Here is a 13,471-nt window from a genome sequence, read left to right as displayed (position 1 = left end):
CTGCTCCACACTGGCCGATAAGGGGTTAATAGAGCCCTAGGGAGGTTGCGCCGGAGGCAGCCAATTAGAGAGAGGCTGTGTGGAGCAGCCAATCAGGGCCAGGGTGGCCCATATAAGAAGGGCTGGGGAGCAGAGCAGCTTCAGTCACTCTCTCGAGCATGAGGAGGGAGGAGGCCTGGCTGCCTTGCAGGCTGAAGGCAGCAAGTGTAACGCCAACAGATCCCGGTCGTCAGCGAGCGGGCGGGATTGAACCTGGGATCTCTGGAACTTCGTGCATGAGCCTCTACCGCATGAGCTTAAAAGCCAACTGGCTGTTATCTAAGGTTGTAGAGCAGACTCATTAATCTTTTTCTCTCTCTCTAAGTAGTCTCAGTGCCACTAGATGGGACAGAACACCACACCCTGGAGGTGTGTGCGTTACACAAGCACCCTGGGCAGAGCAGTGCCTCGGGGAGACCAAGGGAGCTAAAGGCAGCTCCTGGCGGGCTGCAAGGATTTGCAGCCTGAGGCCACGGGGAAGTGGCCCAGGGAAATCTACTGAGGAGTCAGAGGGGATGCAGCAAGTGGCAGCCATCTACAGGGTCCCTGGGCCAGGATCCTGAGTAGTGGGCAGGCCTGGGTCTCTCCCCACTTCACCATTGAGAAGTGACAATTGGCTGCAGTAACCACTGACGGAAGTGGCTGGACAGCAGACTGTGATACTGTCCCCAGAAACGGGGGAAACACAGAGTGTGGCACAGCCGGAGAGCGGTGTCATGAAGAGAACGCCGCAATCCTGGGAGTGACCTGGGTCCAGGAGCAGAAGAAGTGATGACAGCAAGACATCACCAGAAGAGGGCACACTAGCGAACAGAGCTAATCCCCAGGACAGCCAGCAGGAGGTGCCATAGTGGTGAGTCCGCTCCGTCACATAGCTAAACTTCATTTTTTCGTGACATCATTGCTTAAATAGTTCAAAGTCAGTTCTGTTCCAACATCACCTTGCCTCTAGGATATCATATTTCCTGGAACCCTTGGCACCCTGGTATGATTTTGTAGTAGCACTGCTGTAATTTTACCAAATAAATAACAGAAATTAGTACAGGGATAGATGTGTAGTTGTCTCTTTTACACAGTTGCCTGTTGAACTCCAGATGTATCCCATCAGACTTTCAGTTGCCAGCTCACCAAAGTTGTGTAAGGAATGTTATTGTATGTTGGCTTGCAGTTTGCTGGAGTTAACTATGAAGGTTAAATAAGATAAATTTCATAGGGAATATATATTTTTAGATAATCTGAATTCTAAATAAAGCCACTAAATATTTCAATAGGCATAACAGAGTTTTAAAAAACAGGGATAAAAGGTCCATGTGTTCCCATAACTTGTAAGCTGAACAAATGTAGCAAATTGTTATAAAACCTTTTTCTTTTTGTATGGCTATCTCATCATACATCTTGCAGCACAGGTATGATCCTATGCAGCAGTCTTGCAGGCTGCAGAAGATGTGTGGTCTAAATCAACATGGGAGGAGTCAGGTCAAAGGCATGCTACTGACCAGAAAGGTAGCAGTAAACCAGCAAAGGGACTATCATAGAATCAGAGAATATTAGGTGTTGGAAAAGACCTCAGGAGGTCATCTAGTCCAATCCCCTGCTCAGCCGCCCTTCCCGTGATTGGCCGAACCTGCGGACGCAGCGGGTAAACAAACCGTCCCGGCCCGCCAGGGGCTTTCCCTGAACAAGCGGCGGACTGGCTTTGAGAACCACTGGTTTAGTGGACTAAGCATTAGGTCTGAAACAGCACAGGTTCACCCTTCTAAGGCAGAGACCCTGTGTGCTGTACTGGAGGCAGGGTTGCCAATTTTGGTTGGATGTATTCCTGGAGGTTTCATCACATGAAGTCTTTAATTGAAGATTAATCTTTAATTCCTGAAGACTCCAGGACAATCCTGTAGGATTGGCAACCCTAGTGGAGGCATGGGCAAACTGGAGAGCCTAGAGGAATGCTCTATATAAACACTAAAATTTCTGTGGTGTTTTTGAGAAGAAAAAAAATGGGTTATCCCACTGTCTCTAGTCAAATTTTGCCTTACCCCTCCCCCATCTTAAAGTGTACTGTGTGCCAAATTGCTGCTAACCTGCCCTCCAGAGGGGCTGCATTTCAGTGATGCTTTCTGTATAGAGTTTGTGAAATAGTTTGGGAGCTATTGAGGTGAGTAGTGCTGTAGAAATTTAAAATATTATTATTTTGTTATTGTAGATGTAGTCTGCACAGTTGTCCAGCAGAAGCAATTGAGTTAAAAAGTCAAAACAGGAATTGTTAATAATTCAGTATATTGAATGTTTCTGAATCATGTTAGACAACTCTTCTGTTCATGTCTCTTTTATATTGTGATTATGAATTCAGCAGGGAGAAAGAACATTAAAGGGATAAAGACAAACTGTGAAATTATCAAGGGTTATCATTACCCTAATTCACTCGGGTACATCAAACAGGATATTTCACTCTCAAAAGAATTCAGATACACAGCAAATAATATTTTGTGACTGTTCCAAAGTCTTGAACATCCGCAGTTAGCTATGGTAATTAGTCTGTGTGACAGTGCATTGAATCATTTCCCATGTAAATAATAATCAAGATGCCCCAAGTCACATCTCTAGGTTTCGGCCCACATACCAAATCACATTCTTTGGTTCACATGCTTCAGTTTGATTATCTGGCAGGCTCTCCTGATGGAATTTTCCCTATTAAATCTTTGAAAGGATGAAATGCTTTATGGTTTTGCATTAAAATTACCAGAACTTTTGCTGAGCTCACTTAAAAGATAAATGGATAATTAACCACACAAAAAAAGAACAAATTTTACATCGGTTCGTTTCAAACATCTTCAGGAATATTTTTCAATTCACCCCGCCCCAAAATGTTTAATGAAAACATTGTTGAAAATGTTATCAAAATGTGTATGGAAATTTTTTAGTGAAAACCCAATTGTCAGTGAATGAAACATTTGTATAACACTGCTGGTAATGATTTACAATAAATAATGTTCTCAATATACAAAAATTAAAAATCAAATCAAATAAATGATACTTTGTGAAAAATGAAAATCTTTGAATCCCTACAACTCCGCAAACTACGATGAATGGTTATAGTAAGAGTAACCTCTGATTTAAGAAATACAAACTGTAACCTGTTTCAGAATAGTTGGACAGTAGAACATACTTTTGATGGTGCAACTACAGTTAACTAGACCAAATTTGAATCCAGAGTAATTACATTGTTCATAATTGAATTCATATAGCTGTAATTTAGGACTGAATCTGATCTATTGTCTCAAGACTCTTAAGTATCAGAGTACAGTAGTATCTTTAGGGTCAGAAGTCTGGGAGTTTAGCCTCTAACTTCAGTGTGACCATGAACATGGTTCTAATAATTTTAGTATTCTGTTGTAATTAACTTTAGAGCAGTAGTGTTCTCTAACTGGTTAACATTTGTGGCTTAAATATTTTTGAGATGTGTATGTAAAAAGTTAAGGAAACAAAAAAGTGGCAATAAAACACCTGTACAACTATATTAGCTATCTGTTCAGCTTCAAAGAGCAAATTGAGAAATCCTGTTTTTCTGGAGAAAGCAAAATGATGGGAACCTCCTAGCTTGTATTCAACTTCAGATTTTTTAAAAAATGAGATGAATATGCTTGCTCACATCTAAAACTAGAGGAGGGGGATAGTACACCTCTACCTCGATATAACGCTGTCCTCGGGAGCCAAAAAATCTTACCACGTTATAGGTGAAACCGCGTTATATCGAACTTGCTTTGATCCGCCGGAGAGTGCAGCACCCCTCCTCCCCCCCAGAGCACTGCTTTACTGCGCTATATAAGAATTCGTGTTATATCGGGTCATGTTATATCGGGATAGAAGTGTCGTTCAACAAAGGAGACAATTGGAATCAAAGCCAAGAACATTTGCTTTATATAGAAAGAATTAATACTCATAAAGGATGATAATTAAAGGGTAAGTGCAGCTTGAAGAAGATTAGGCCCTGTAGAACTTATGAAACATTTGATTTCAATATTTGCGGTGCTAATTTGAAGTACTATTGGCACAAAGATTGGGTCATTACACTGAGCTCATTTATGAAAGGAGAAATAATACAGTGCTGAAATGTCTGCTCTTGAGATTTTGTTGAGTCTGAAATTACGTCATTTCCTTTATAGCTGGGCTTACAGTCTCCCACATATTGCACAGCACAACCACATTTGAACCAAATATTCTTTTCTGTTAAGAGAGCATTTTGCAGGATATATTATTGGAAGTATGCTATGCAACTCCATATTCAGTAGAACCTCAGAGTTACGGACACCTCGGGAGTGGAGGTTGTCCATAACTCTTAATAAAGCGCAGTTTGGGCCCCAGATCCAGCAGCTGATACTCCAGGCCAGTCTTCAGCAGTGGTTGAGCTCCCTACTCAGCACCAGCATGAGTTTGCAAACTTGCGCGTAGGTGTGTGTGTGTGTCAGTGCGTTCCCCTCCCAGCTGGGAAAGTGGGGGTAAAAACAGTGCATTCCCCTCGGGGGCCTTGAAAGCGGCGCAGACCCCAGCGCTGCTCCTGCTCTGCCTTGGGCTGGCAGCCCCCGCGTCTTGCTGTATGTGGCTTCCCTGCGCGTGAGGGTGGGGTGGGTACGGGGACAGGCACCCCAGCTGTGCCTACCTTTAAGATGCAATACAGGCACTATACTGTACAGAACTTGCTTTATTTATTTATTTATTTATTTATTTATTTATTTATTTTTATCTCTGCTGCTGCCTGATTGGTTACTTCCAGTTTCACATCGTGGCCAGTTGACCGGTCAGTCCGTAACTCTGGTGTCCATATCTTTGAGATTCTACTGTAGACCTTTGAATTTATTCCATTTTCTTGATTTATAAATTGACTCAGTCTTCAATATCTTTTTTCAAGCATGGCAACTCAACATTTGGAAACATTTAGCTAAGCAAGTCACTTAAAAAATCATGCATATACTATATAAAACAGATCTGTATTGTTCTTGTGGTCCATTGGGGTATTGGTTGAGTTTGCAGTCCACTATGCTCTTTGGTCATATACTGTATGGCTGCAGAGTGTTGTGAGAATAAACATAATGTTAAAAAAAATGAGCAGGACAGGGAGCACAGGAGAATCAGTTCTTTAATTAGGGCTGTTGTGTGGACAGTGACATCAAGTTACTCCTTAGTATCAGGAATAAGGCCAAAGAGGGGACTATGTTGCTATATGCCTCATTTGCATGCCAAGGATTTCACTTAAGCCCATGTCTCAGTCACACCCATGCTGTACCCATGTCTACCTCTCCTTTATCCAGTGCTCTTATGAGTAAGGGATCAGGTGCACAAGGGACTTGAGACTTCCATTTAGTGTGGATGACTGTGCCTCTTGCCTGGTGGACTTCCTAGCCTGTCTGAAAGCTTTTTCAGTAACAAATAAATTTTTTAAAAGTTCATGATGAAGAACGTGATCAAGCCCTCTCTGTCATTCACTGTGTAGTCACTCTGAAACATACATCATCTTTCACTTTCTACAGGAAGCTTTTGAATCCTGTGCACTTCTGAGCAGTTAGGACATATTAAGAATTGGTCAAAGAAAAATATTAGCTAATCTGAAATCACCTTGCTCAGTTCTTTCTTCTTCATGGCAACACTGCTCTTTTTTCCAGGAGCTGATGACATGGGATGGTCAGTTTTCAAGGCAACACAGGAACATCTTCTCAAAATACAAGATGTCACAATTTGATTCTTTTATGCTGTTTAAAGTGTCATATCCTTGGTAACAAATACATAAGTTACAACTCAGCTTGCGCTCTCCAAAAATCCCGCACTTCATATGTCAGATAAACACTAAGATTTTCAATGCCCAGATTGGGCTTTTAGAGATAAAACTGTATTACAAAGCTAATGTGCGTTCTTCTTCTGAAATTACCCTACTCTGATTGATACGGCCTCCAGCAGGGTTTGGACCAGTTGTTCCTTCTCCTCCTCTAGCAGCTGTGGCCAGCCATAAGGTAGCTGGAACCAAATGACTCGTGCCGCCCGCCCAGCATCTGGGTGTGTGTTGCAAACTTCTTGGATAATGTGGTGGGTGGATGGGGCGGGGGTGTTAGTGTATGTGAATTTAGTGCTGGTGCAAAGTTCTGGCTTGATAGTCTTGGAGACTAAATTCTATTTATCTACAAAATAGCAATAGCAGAGGCAGAAGCACTGGAGGATTCTCCGCACCACCCTGACAAGGCATCTTGACTATAATGAAGAGTCTCAGTGAGTGAGACTAGTTCCTTCTCCTTGCACTCATTCTCATTAGCATCCTTTTTGTCAGCCTCAGCAGGTCATGGAGGGCAAATGACATATTCATCTTTGGAAGGTCATTAAGGTTTAGACTTTAGTGGGGTGATGATAGGAAGTTTGTGTTGCTGCAGTCCAGATTGCTTTTGTTATATGGAGAAGCTAGAGAACTTCAGTCTCCAGGACTGTCCAGCTGACACGTCTCACAAATTTAAAAAAATTAATTAACTAAGTCTTTGAAGCAAATACTTGGCTTAGTTGCTTCCCTGTTGAAGCTAACTACAAAATATAGCCAAAAATAATTCCAAAACGAAAGACAGAGGACAGAAATTTGCCTCCTGCAGGCCAGGCTTATGCTGATGTCCAACCCTGATATGAAGCAAACAGCTAACCCGTGCAGTTGGGATGACCTGTAGGTCCATTAGCATAGGCTGTCAATAAAGTGCATCGCAATTAAGTGTGTCGTGTTGATCTCCCACTGACAGGAGCTGTAGTGTGTAATTGTCTAATGGTGGGAGTTTTGCTGTGGCTAGCTTTATCATTTTGTCAGTTCACTAATAAAAGGTTGCCACAGGTACAGAGAATCTCAGATTTACATATGGCAGCTAAGAAAGCATTATGGGAAGGCTGCCTCAAAGACAGACTAGTGTGTTGTTGCAATTGACACCCATGCTGTGATTCCATAATTGACAAGAAATGCTATTATTAAGCAGGTCTGCTGAGATAATTAGCATTCAGGGTTGCATTTTTAATCGGACTTGAGTCAGATAATTTATCACAGCAGTAGCAAGCTGTCAGGGTCACACAATAAATACTCATTAAGGATGAATAAAGATTAAGTGCAGTCTGAAAGAAAATTAGGCCAACTAGTACTTATGAAACATTTCACTTCAATATTTACCATACTAATTTGGTATAATATTGGCAAAAAGATCAGCTGCCTACATTGAGCTCATTTATGAAAGAGAAGATAATGCTGTGCTGAAATGTTTGTGCTTTGTATGTGTAAATCTGAAATTGTATTCCTAATTGCCAAAAATATTAATTTTGAAACACTGATTTAGCATGACTGTTCCGTCAGCATCTGTGTCACCACCATAATAAGTTGACACTTTAAAGAGAAAAATGTTCCATCTTCAAGGCAGACCTAATTTGTTAGCATTAGTGAGATACTGCACTTTAAATTTAATGTAACTCTCTTGTCTTTGATTGGTTCACACATGGGCAGTTTATGGCACTTTCAGTTAATTAAAAACACCCGTTATTAAAATAGGCAACATTTTTAAATGAAAAAGAAAAAGACATTTACAGGCTACTGCCAGTAAAGAATCAGGACATTTATGAACTTGCCTATAATTTATAGATATAAAATCAAATGAGGACACGAGTGTTTATGAGTATAGTACGTTTTGTTGACAAAACCAGTTTAAAGGTCAGGTACAAAATCCACAGTAAATGTGCAATTTGCTTAACTGCCTGATGTTAGTGGAAAATCAATTTCAAGAGTTGCTGAAATATGATGCAAAATAACCAGTATTTAGTCTTACAGAAGAAAAAGAGTGAAAGAAAGGTTCTAAGAAGTAATCATCATTTTTATTTACTACTGTAAGTATTTCACAGATTAGTGAGGGTAAATTCTAAGGGGAAATAAGTGGTGCATTATTATCACAATGTTCAATTTCAGTACTGCCACCCCCATTCATCCAAAAAATCATGACATTGGCTTAAAAGTCATGAGACTTTTTTTAAAAAGTGGTGTTCTTTTTATTTGGTTTGTGGTTTTTGAACATATAGGGTGTACTCAGGTCATATTTTCAAGCTCTAATCTGCAACTATGAGGGCTAAAAAATTACCTGTTTTGTTTTCTTTTAAATTAAAGCTGAGATTCTCGTGAAAGCACGTAACTCCAAGCACTGGGGCTTTAAAGAGAAGCCCAAAGACTGTGAAACTCTTGATAAAATTGCAAGAGTTGGTAACACTGATGCTTAATATTAAAATGTTATTGAATCTTAAGGACTGATTTTTATTAAATAACTGCAGTAAACATAACATACTTTGGAATTGCATAATTTAGTTACAAAATATAAATCACTAATTTTGATTGTTTTAACTTGTCTTATGTGAAACATCAACTTTGATATGGATGTTCTTTTAAAAAAAAAATATATATATATAATGTATTTAGCTGTGGTATTAGAGCTAATCTCAGCAAACAGAGAGGAAGGGACATTATTAAAAAAGATATTGGTTCCTAGCCATTTTGACAGAAATTGTTGCCAATGAGTTATTTGAAGAAATATAAGAAATAAAGTATTTTTAGATGTACGCCAAAAAAGAAATTCATTAATTTACTGAAAAGACTTGAACAAATACTTTTTATATAAAAAAAATCTTTTTAAAGCTAATGCTGGTCTTTCAGCAGGTACATACCTTCAAAACAGCCAAGGCCTGGTCTTTGTAGCTAAAAAGAGGCGTACTTGGGGTAACTCTCACACATGCACTATCCCAAGGTAAAATCCATACAGTTAAGCCTTTTCTCTTTTTTTGGTGTAATTTTTAACTGATGTCTCTGAATGCTGAATTCCTACTGTTTGAGAAGGCTGAATGGTCCCTATGTATTAATCAGAAGTTACAACTTCCACAGAGAAGTAAACAACAGGGTCTAAATTCCAGCTGGACCTGCTGAATTAGTCATGGTTGATGCTCAGAGGGGTGTAACTCAGGTCTGGGTTTAAGAGTGGGCAAATTGTGGATTCCATCCTGGGAGAGAGAGAGAGAGAAAGGTCCAAGGCTAGGTTGTCAACTTTCTAACTGGACACAACTGAATACCCCTGCCCCTTCTCTGAGGCCCTTCCCCCCACTCGCTCCATACCCCCTACCTCTGTTGCTCGCTCTCCCCCACCCTTACTCACTTCAGCAGGCTGGGACAGGGGGTTGGGGTGTGGGAGAGGGGTGAGGGCTTCGGCTGGGAATGAGGGGTTCAGGGTGTGGGAGAGGGCTCCAGGCTGTGGCAGGGGGTTGGGGTGTGGACGAAGGTCTCCGGTTGCGGGGGGGGGCTCTGGGATGGGGCTTTTCAACCAGCCTGACCCCTATGGGAGTGCACTTAGTGAGACTGAGGAGGGACAGTGGTGCAGCTAGCCTGGTAATGGTGACAATGTGATCATAAAGTTAAAGTGCCAAATGCTCGAGTTCAGCGGTTATCAAACTGTGGGTTGCAATCCCATTTTAATAGGGTTGCCAGGGCTGGTATTGGATTTGATGGGGCCTGGGGCTGAAGTGGAAGCCTGAGCCCCACCGCCTGGGTGATGGGGCTCAGGCTTTGCCCACCCACCTCATCCAGAGAGATGGGACTTGGGCTTTCCCCCCCTAACCCCCATCTGGGACGATGAGGCTCAGGCTTCAGTCCCCCCCCTTCCTGGGGTTGTGTAGTAATTTTTGTTGTCAGAAGGGGGTTGTGGTGCAATGAAGTTTGAGAACCCCTGCTCTAGTTATATATATGATAATATTCTGATAGGAAGATGAGTTAGATATATGTAGTATAGTGGTAATGCAGACAAATGTGTAAGTAATTACTCTCAACACAGCTTGTTTTCTCAGTTAGAGCTATTTTGGCCACTTGAGTTTTCATAGCTGGCAAGCTGAGTGATTAAAAATAACCTCTCCATTGGTGTGTTTGAAGGCAGTGTCCTTTTGTTTACTATGATTTATTTAAAATGTGGGTTTCACACTAGGGAACACCTTTAAAATCTTTCTTAATAACATGGATGTATATTGCTGTCTTTAGGGGGGTTTTAACACAATTTTCCATTGCATTTTTGCTAATTAAAAATATATTTGTGTCAGACAAATGTTGCTTCTCTCAGCCCATCTCTGCAGTGAAATCACATTGACAAATTTATGACATCATTCAGTCTCATGCCACAACATATTATGTCAATGTAAAGCAGGGGTAAAAATCAGAGCATAAAAGAAAATATCTTAAGCATGTTTAATTTTTGTTACACATATACATAAAGTGTAGTGAATAGGGATGAACTTAAGCACATTTTCATAGGGTCTACTCACTGCTAGTGATGCCTCCTGGTTGCTCTGGGGATGAGCTCTTTCCAGGGGCCACACTCTCCTCTGGCAACCTCTCAACCTGTCCCTCTCTCTCCAGGACCTGCAGCTTCCTTTTCATGACTTGGCCCTCTGGCCAGGTTACTGTGGTCTTCCCCTTCTAGAGTATCAGTCTTCCAAGGCAGACAGTCCCAGGCAGAGGGCTGCTCTATGCTAGGGGTTTCAGCTCAGGGGTCCCCTTATCTGCCTTATCCCATGCCTTGCTGTTTTTCCTCTGAGCCTTTCTTACCTCTCTGGCTCTCCCCCTTTTCTGGATTTGCCAGTCCAAACTCCCTCCTCCAAGGGAGTAACTGTAGACTACTTGCCTCTCTAGCTGAGTGGTTTTCAACCTGTTTATCATTGTGGGCCACAGGTTGAGAACCACAGACCCTCCCCCCGAAAAAAAAACAACTTCCCACATACCCCTATGCTCAGAGACCCCTCCCCGCCCAGAGACCCCTCCAGGGAGCGGGGCCAGGAGTGGAGGCATAGGGCTGGGCAACCGGGACCGGATTATTTTTAGCACACAGCTGGGCCACAGCTGTGTGCTAATTGGGCGGGCCACAGGTTGGGAACTACTGCTTTAGCCCCAAACACACCTCCCTACTCCCAGGGAGTGACTGCAGACTATGTCCCCTGCAGCCCCCTTGCTGCTCTCAGCTCCTTGACTTTCTACAGGCCCCTCCTGTTCCTGTCCACCTGAGCCTAATTTAATCAATCCATGCTCCTTGGCTCCTCCTCCAGGTGCAACCTGGGGGAGTTAATTGGCCTACCTGCCACCTTACCCCCTTCAAGTCTTGTGTGGGGTGGACACCCCATCACATACATACTTAAATGTTTTCCTGAACTGAAGCCAAAAAAGCTAAATGCCTGACTAACCTACAGCATAGTGAATAACTTAAACATGAGGGTATCAGGCATGTCAGTGATTTCAAATATCTGAGCTCAATGATAGTTGAAAGTGATATGAAAATATATTTTGCTAAAACTTGGGTCATATTCCGGGGGATAAAAACATGGAAATATATGATGGGTGTGAATATTTGAAAAATTAGAGGTAACATTTCCAAAAGCACCTAAGTCCTATTTTGAGAAATGAATTAGTCACCTGAGAGCCTAATTTTCATTGAAAGTCAGTGGAACTTACACTGCTATGTGCCTAGGTCGCTTTTGAAAATGGGACTTGGATTCCAGCACCACTTAGGTGCTTTTGAAATTTTTACCCACTGTCACTTGACCATTTTCCTCTGTCCCTGTGAATCATAGTTAATCAGAAAAGACTTGAACAAGCATTTTAAGTTTTTCCACCACTTGTTATTGAATTGTCTTGGCCATAAAGTAAAGTGAAAAAACAGAAATGTACATGTGTACATCAGGTGAGGAATCCATGTCCTTTGATTTATACAGTATTATTCATAACATAAGAGTTGTGTCCATTAGTTTGAATAAATATCCAGTAGATGTGTTGGTTAGCCAACATAAAAAGTATGAAAAAGTTGATTAAAAATACTATAGTATAGTTTTATATAATATCAGTTAAAACTATAAAAATATGAATATGGGATTTCTAACACCATTGTATAGTTTTCTGCAGTGTTTTCAATTGACCTTAGGTGGTGCTGTTGCATTTTCTCTCTTTTTCTGCTGCTGCCTTTAGAACAGGGGTCGGCAACCTTTCAGAAGTGGTGTGCCGAGTCTTCATTTATTCAGTGTAATTTAAGGTTTCACGTGCCGGTAATACATTTTAACATTTTTTTAGAAGGTCTCTCTATATAAGTCTATATATAATATAACTAAACTACTGTTGTATTTAAAGTAAACAAGGTTTTCAAAATGTTTAAGAAGCTTCATTTAAAATTAAATTAAAATTCTGATCTTAAGCCGCCGACCTGCTCATCCCGCTGCCAGCCTGGGGTTCCCTTTCACCTAGACCGGCAGCGGGCTGAGCGGAGCCTGCAGCCGGAACCCCAGCTGGCAAGGGGCTGGCAGCCAGAACCCCAGGTTGGCAGGGAGCTGAGCGGGGCCAGGGGCCGGGACCCCAGACCGGCGGCGGGCTGAGCGGGGCCGGCATCCCAGACCAGCAGCGGGCCGAGCGGCTCAGCCCGCTGCCGGTCTGGGGTTCCGTCCGCTGGCTCCTGCCAGCCAGGGTCCCGGCTGCTGGCCCCGCTCAGCCCGCTGCCAACCTGGTGCTCAGGGTGTGGGGGATGCAAGAGTCAGGGCATGGGGTGTGGGGAGTGCAGGAGTCAGGGCAGGGGGTGTGGGGGCGCTGGGTGTGGGGGAGCTGGGTATGTGTTGGGAGTGCAGAAGTCAGGGCAGGAGGTGTGGGGAGTGCAGAAGTCAGGGCAGGGGTGTGGGGGGCTGGATATGTGTGGAGGGTGCAGGAGTCAGGGATGGGGTCATGGGGGAGTAGGGTGACCAGATGTCCCGATTTTATAGGGACAGTCCAGATTTTTGGGTCTTTTTCTTATATAGGCTCCTATTACCTCCCACCCCCTGTCCCGATTTTTCACACTTGCTGTCTGGTCACCCTATGGGGGAGGTGCAGGGGGCTGGGGTGCAGGGGTCAGGGCAGAGGGCTGGGTGGGGTGGGCTGGGATCTGTGGGGTGCTCCCAGCCCCCTGCCCCCTGAGCGGCTCATGGCAGGGGGCTGGAGGGATACGCCCCGCTCCTCCCCCCTTTCCCCCTGCCTCTTCTCCTCCTCCTTACCGGTCTGAGCAGCAAGGGTGCTGGGGCTGCTCTTCTCCCCTCCCTTGCAAGGGCCATCGGCGGCAGGGAGGGAGAGGAGGCAGGGCTCGACGCTGGGGGAAGAGGCGGGGGAGGGGGAAGTTTGGCTGCCGGCAGAGCCTGCCCTACAGCAGCAGCCGGCAGGACCAAGCTTGCTTCTGCCCCCGCCTTAGAGAGCGGTAGCCGGGGGGTGGAGAAGAGCGGGCTGGGTCGGGCAGGATTTTTAATGGCACGCTGCTGCCTGCCGGGGTCCGGCTCAGCCTGCTGCTGGGGTTCGGCAGTGGGCTGAGCGAGACCCTGGCAGGCAGCAGCATACCATTAAAAATCGGCTCGC

General features: G+C 43.6%; 1 protein-coding gene across 4 annotated transcripts in view; it reads left to right on the top strand.

Annotated features, from left to right (window-relative positions):
• The window catches only part of JAZF1 (JAZF zinc finger 1), a 274,362-nt gene that overhangs the window by 177,754 nt on the left and 83,137 nt on the right, over positions 1-13,471 (top strand). Inside the window, exon 1 of one of the 4 annotated variants that reach the window (XM_065583404.1) lies at positions 7,773-7,920. The exons of the other annotated variants lie outside the window; for them this stretch is intronic. Within the exon in view, the coding sequence (XP_065439476.1) occupies positions 7,832-7,920 (89 nt within the window). The 5' untranslated portion in view covers positions 7,773-7,831. Of the gene's footprint in view, positions 1-7,772; positions 7,921-13,471 lie in introns of those variants that run through there. 4 annotated transcript variants of the gene reach the window in all.

The sequence above is a fragment of the Chrysemys picta genome, chromosome 2 (assembly GCF_011386835.1).
Source record: "Chrysemys picta bellii isolate R12L10 chromosome 2, ASM1138683v2, whole genome shotgun sequence".
Taxonomy (NCBI): domain Eukaryota; kingdom Metazoa; phylum Chordata; order Testudines; family Emydidae; genus Chrysemys; species Chrysemys picta.
This window is presented reverse-complemented; position numbering and strand designations above follow the sequence as displayed.